The sequence below is a fragment of the Drosophila subobscura genome, chromosome A (genome assembly GCF_008121235.1).
Source record: "Drosophila subobscura isolate 14011-0131.10 chromosome A, UCBerk_Dsub_1.0, whole genome shotgun sequence".
Lineage (NCBI taxonomy): Eukaryota > Metazoa > Arthropoda > Insecta > Diptera > Drosophilidae > Drosophila > Drosophila subobscura.
The window spans coordinates 3,512,735-3,518,913 of record NC_048530.1 but is presented as its reverse complement, the minus strand read 5'-3'; the positions used below and the strand labels follow the sequence as shown (position 1 = coordinate 3,518,913).

Here is a 6,179-nt window from a genome sequence, read left to right as displayed (position 1 = left end):
ACACTCTCCTCCGTCCGTTGCCCACTGTTCCCTGTTCCCTGGTAGCTGTCCCCAGTCCAGCGTACGCTGCACTGTTCCCGCTCCACTGTTAACTCTCCCCCATCCACTGTTGCTGGCTGATTGCTGATGGCGAACAAAACTAAACACTTTTAAGCTCATAAATTTTGTCAGCACAAAAGGCCCGAGCAAATCAAAACAAAACGCACAGCCGAAATTGGCTGCGACTCATTTGAATATTGATACGATTTCGATTTTGGGTTCGTGGCTCGCATTAATTAAGAGCCCAAAATTAGCGCTCGTGTTGGGCGCGTGCGCAGAGCAAGTTCATCTTGTATCGGATATATGTATACCCATGGCTATGGCTGATCTCTGCGATCGAATGTATAGCAGTGTCGGCTGTTTGACATTTGCACATTAATCCGCCATCGGTTTGCGATCCATTTACATATGCCAGACATAAATATTGGACTCTCGCTCAGACCTGAACATAAATATAAGCGAACTCTGAGGAATATAGCCAGCCAGGGGCAAATGGAATGGGGCAGTCAAATGGGACAAGAAAAGAGGGCAGGATTTAATTATTTTTGCTCCGACCAGCAGTGCTATTAACAGCCCAGAGCAACGGAATGTTAGCGCTCGAACAGCCTGTGGCCGCTGTTAGCGCGCTGAGACAACGCTCTGTTAGCAGTTGCTTTTGTTCCGACCAGCAGTACTATTAACAGCCCAGAGCAACGGAATGTTAGCGCTCTATGCCAACAGCCTGTGGCCGCTGTTAGCGCGCTGAGACAACGCTCCGTTGGCAGCAGCTCGCGCTCGCTCTCCAGATCGCTCTTAGCTTGTAATAGTCTTTCGTAATGAGTTTACATACTAGTTGTTGTTCTCTTAGCTAGCTGTGCTATTATTCTCGCCCCATGTACATACATATATTCTCTTTTTTATGGCTTGAATACAATTTAATATTCCCTCTTTGTATAGTTGTGTAGATAAAATCATGTTATGTGTGTAAATGTTAGTCAGTAGGTGTAAAAATTGTTCTAATATGCATATAATTAACGATAAGTCGCAGGAGCATGTCCCAAGGCTCTTCTGCTCTTACTTTGTGGGCTTCGTTATCAGTGCTTATCTGCTGTCTGTTGTCTGTTGTCTGTGTGTTCCGGTGTCAGTGTATATCTGTGGTATATGCGTGTGTGTGCGTGTTCCGTTATTCTCTTTGGTGCATTTGACTAGAGTGCGGTTTTTGGTGTTCATCCTTGGCTGCATCGTGGAGAGTGTTGATTACTGCGGCGATAATTTGAATTAGGAAAATGTTCGCTTGTCGTTTCGATGCACACTCACCATTACGTTGCAGGATGGGAGCTTGAAGAATGATCTCTTCTTGGGAACCACAGGTGCCATCAAGGGGGGTCTAAAGGGGGTGACATCAAATGAACTCAACATAAATACGTTAGACTTGAGAGCCTGATTTTAGAGGCTGAGTGTAGCGGCTGTACTTACTCATTCTGATCCTGAGTGTTCAGGATCGAATCCAGACGGGGACGCTCCTTCAACTCCGGAGCGAGCGAAACAGAATTATACTTCCGGCTCGAGAACTTCTGGCGGATCGACAACAGCTCCGCCTGTTCGGCTTTGAGCGGCAGCTGAGCCATGCGCAGGACGGTGGGTCTCAGGCGGAGAGCCGTGCAACGGGAGCAATCGGCGAGCGGGCGTGTCCAGAGACTCTCGTCGAGGCCACCGTCGGGGGTGCCGTCGGACAGGTTGAGCGCGAGGAAGAGCGCAGCAGCGGCCATCTCCGATGGCTTGACGCTGGCCAATTCGGTGTCCATCAATGCCAGTTCCACATAGTAATGCGCCAGGTGCTGGCATTCAACAGCAAAGTCCTCCGTGGCCATACAGAAGCAGTGCAAAAATTGGCTCGGCAACGGACGCGATAGATCTCCATTGATTGTCTGCAAAATTTGTAACTCCATGTCACAAATCATTTCGGCCGTGAAGCCTCCGTCCGTGTGCATCAAAAACCATGAAATGAATGTCGGCCTTGGATGCTCATACTTGCTGGCCAAGATCAGGGCAGTGAGGCCCATCAGATTGAGATCCGAGGGCAGTATTTCCTTGACCACCTGCTGCAGATAGCGATCGATAATGCCGATGGCCATCTCAAAGACCTCATCACGCAAGGAGAGTTTGTTGTGTACAGCATGGAGCCAGTTGACGAGAACTCTGCGCATATTGGGTGTCAATTCCTTATGCCCTGCCATGCGGCTCTTGAGTACCGGGAGCGTGCTCTCCACCAGGAACAGATGATTGAAGATGTCCTTGGCGTAGAAATAAAAGGGATCTATATCTTTGATCAAGCTGGTGCTCCAGCACTCGCACACGCTTAAGCCCCGATAACGGCGTTTCCTAGAGTCTTTGCGGCATCGCGTACAATGACTGATCTCATCGTCATATCCGCAGACTGCATGCAACAGGGTGTTCGATGGCCTTGGGTCCTGCTGCGGATCCGTCATGTTCCGGTTCTCCAATTCGGACGTGTTGCCACTCGGCCGTTCGAGCTCGTCGCCACTTGGCGGCTCGAGCTCGTCGCCACTTGGCGGCTCGAGCTCGTCGCCACTTGGCGGTTCGAGCTCGTCGCGACTTGGCGGTTCGAGCTCGTCGCGACTTGGCGGTTCGAGCTCGTCGCGACTTGGCGATTCGACCTTGAAGCTACGCTCCGGTGTGGCGGACTCGTCGCGAAAGCGTAGGCCTCTAATGCTGCTTTTCTGCCGAATTCCACCAGTCTTCAGACAAACAATTACAATTGCCTTTCCGCTATCCTCTAAATCGTTTAAGTAACTTTTAAGAGCTAATGTTTGTTTTGTTGTTGCTCGAATTTTCTTAAACGGCATCTTCGGATGCTTGAACGGACCCCTACAGTAGCGGCGATATTTTTCAGCCAGAGATATTTTCAATTTGCCCGACATTTTGGTGCTAAAAGTTTTGAAATAAGCTTGAATTTTATCACAGATATTTTTTGCTTATTGGTCGTTCAGCAGAATCTCACAAATTAAAACTGCTTGTTACATTTTAAAACATGTTAGGCTGTCATGAAATAAAATTATGAAACATAAAAAATAAAAAAATTCTCTAAACAAAATTTGGAAAAAAAGCGAACAAAATGTGCGATGTATGCGTGCCGAGCCCTCATATATACATATGTACATACATACATATGTATGTTTGAGTGTGGATCAGCCATTTTTTTTTTTTTTTTAAGTTTAACGAAAGGGCAAAGCTGTGTAGGTAAAAACAAAAAAATTAAATCTTTCAACGGCATTTGCAATGCACTCAAATGGTCGGTTCTAGTTTCTAGACAATTACATTTTCTAAGCGTTCTAATTTGTGAGAATCTTTTTTTGTTTTGTGCTTTCGACTGTACGAGCAGTTAAGGGAATTGAAGCTACTTACGATTGTTCTTTGCTATTTTTGCGTAATTTTTCGCCAAACATCACTGGAAAAACTTTCTGAATGCTTAAATTAAAATCTCCGCACATCTGACTTGCACTTTTAGAAACGAAACTTGGAACTGCACATTCAATTGGGTTATCGATAAAGCACTGGGCGCAGGCGTTAGGGAATTTGGTATTATCAATTTATCATGAGATAAATGTGTCCGGAATGGAATGATGGAATGGGTACACGAATGTGTGTCTACACTTGCAGACGCAGCTTGTTGATGATTTAATTATAATGAATTGTTCCAAACAATTATGTTCAACCACAGAACAATTAACTTTCTTTTATTTTATTATTATTATTATTGCTTTGTGTATTATTATTATCATAAATACTAAACTTTTTGCTTGCTGCCGAAAATAATACGAAATAAAATGAACTAAAAAAATGTTTGAAGCCCCAAAAACAGTATCATTACCGAATGGAACCGATAAGAAATTGTTTCCCATATTCCCACTAAGAAATTCTGCAACAGATCAAAGAGGAAAGTGACGCGCCAGAAACTGCCAATTGGGCATAAAAACAAAATATTTCAAGCTCAATTACAGCGCGCAATTAACTTAATTACTTTGAATAATTAAAGACGCAGATGATGGAAGCTAACGCTCTGCAGGCGCCACTCAAATGTACAGCGAAGAGAACTCGCTTCTGGGTACTTCACACATAAATATGTAATCTTTGGATATGCAAACAGTTGCAGGGCGAGGGCGAGGGCGGGGGCGTACTGATTAGCCAGTGGTCGAGGGCGTGGCTATGGAAGGAATGGAATGGCTCAACGAAAAATCCAAACAATGAATCGGTCTCAGCGCATCGAGCGAAAGATCAATGAAAAGCAATGAATGAAATGAATGAATGAATTATTATGGGGGGGACTGGCGCTGAACTCAATGGCAGGGCACAGTGCTCCCTTTTGTGGGATGCCCCGTGCCCAGTGCCTCAATTAAGTGCAGAAGCTGCCAAATTGCCCCATTGTCGTTGCTAAAATTTAAATGAATACGAGTGCGCATGCAAATGAAAAAGCAGCCCAGCCCACGACTCAAAATTTACCATTCAAAACTCTAAATGCGAGCACAATAGGAAAGCAAAAGGGCGCAACCGGGCAAACAACAACAGAAAAAAGAGAATTAAACAAACAACAACTCATTTAACTAATAATTGACTTGTTTTGTTAACATATTTCTCGCTATGGGGGTTTGTCTTTTGGAGCATATTGAAGGGAAATTATACGGCAAGTCGTGGAGGGTGCATGAGGAATATTGTGGGGGGAATATTGTGTGCTTCCCGCTTCAAGCCACGCAAAATACTCTCCAAAGCCAATTGTTCGCATAATAATAATATGATTACAAAAATGCATTTAATGATTATTTTTTGATATACGAAAATTTTTTAAATAAAAATGTATGCGCGATCTGCCAATTTACAATTAATTTTGAGTTTCTAAGTCTATTTTCTTGGACATAATAATTATTTTTATATTATTTATGGTTATAGTTCAAGACAACAACTAACACTAAAAAGTAATGATTTTATTTACAAATTTTATTGAATTAAATAAAAACGAGGACGGACTTGTGAGACGCTTTTTACGCGTCACAACTTTTATACACGGTACTCAGTAGCACATCTGTACCCTAGGGGTTTTTTTTCAATTTTTACATTTTTACATTTTTACATTTTTTCTTACATACGTCAAAGTTGTGACGCGTAAGAAGCGTCTCACACCCCCCTTCTAGTTTGATTATAAGAACGAAAATTTATATTTTTATGGATTACATTTTTGTGGTTTGTGCATTTATTTATAAGTCTCTCTCTAGCCAAATTAACAAAAAAAAACAAATATTAAAATTAAATTAAAACCAACTTCTGACAGTAAGAGACTGCATATCCTTGAGACTGCTGATCCAACCAAATGCGAACACCTTTCTGGAATGATCCATAGAGCACTTGGCTTACCATAAAAAAAAAACACCAGCGATAATCACAGAAAATCTCGGCGTAATTTCTGTGGCTCCCTCTCTCTCCAACAACAGCAACAACAAAATAAAAGCAATCTCGGTAACAACAGTTACTCAACTTGGCTAACTGCTAGTCAGTTGGGGCAGACATTCCGCCAGTTAGCCACATGGCAAAAAGCATTCAGTCAGTCAGTCAATCAATCAGAGTTTGACCAGGCCAGAGCCAGAGCCAGAGTCCGAGTCCGAGGCGACTTCTTTCTGGTTGTACAGCTGATTTTTCTCACAATAATTTGTAGTCCGCTAGGCTTTGTCAGAGACACCTGCGCGCCCCGAGAGTCCAAGGGGAGTGCGCTCGAAGGTGGCCAAATATGAGCAGAGGCAGCGCGTCCCTGCGCCCATAAATCTGTGGAGCAACTTTCCAGTTGGCTGCTTAACAATTTTCAACACGCGCACGAAACTGAGACCAAGACGATGCCAGTGCCGGTGCTGGTTGCTGGTTGCTGCTTTCTGGTTGCTGGCCAAGGAGCCACACCTGAGATGTGGAACGTACATAGTACGTTCCATGGGAACGGCCTACGCTCCATATACAATATTTACTGACTACTCCCCGATACACTCCTCTGCGATAATGTGTAATAGTTCTATTAGTCGCATGTTGGCGCGTCTCTGGTTACAGCTAATCTCTTTCGCTACCAACTTTGGCGCTGTCTCTGTCTCTGGCTCTCGGTCTGA

General features: G+C 43.9%; 1 protein-coding gene across 1 annotated transcript; it reads right to left on the bottom strand.

Annotated features, from left to right (window-relative positions):
• Nucleotides 1–975: 975 nt before the first annotated feature.
• On the bottom strand, nucleotides 976–3,573 carry LOC117892447 (putative cyclin-A3-1). The gene is made up of 4 exons (XM_034798696.1): nucleotides 3,445–3,573; nucleotides 1,495–2,967; nucleotides 1,336–1,405; nucleotides 976–1,278 (listed from the first exon to the last, which is right to left on the bottom strand). The coding sequence occupies exons 1-4, from the start codon at nucleotides 3,528–3,530 to the stop codon at nucleotides 1,276–1,278; spliced, it is 1,632 nt and encodes a 543-aa protein (XP_034654587.1). The 5' UTR covers nucleotides 3,531–3,573; the 3' UTR covers nucleotides 976–1,275.
• Nucleotides 3,574–6,179: the final 2,606 nt, after the last annotated feature.

What these genes read in the sequence shown, in the direction of transcription:
- LOC117892447 (XM_034798696.1), bottom strand. Translation starts at nt 3,530, where the DNA reads ATGTGCGGAGATTTTAATTTAAGCATTCAGAAAGTTTTTCCAGTGATG. An exon ending in AAAAATAGCAAAGAACAATC is followed by an intron (nt 2,968 to 3,444) that starts GTAAGTAGCTTC and finishes CAAAACTTTTAG; the next exon opens with CACCAAAATGTCGGGCAAAT. An exon ending in AACACTCAGGATCAGAATGA is followed by an intron (nt 1,406 to 1,494) that starts GTAAGTACAGCC and finishes CACCCCCTTTAG; the next exon opens with ACCCCCCTTGATGGCACCTG.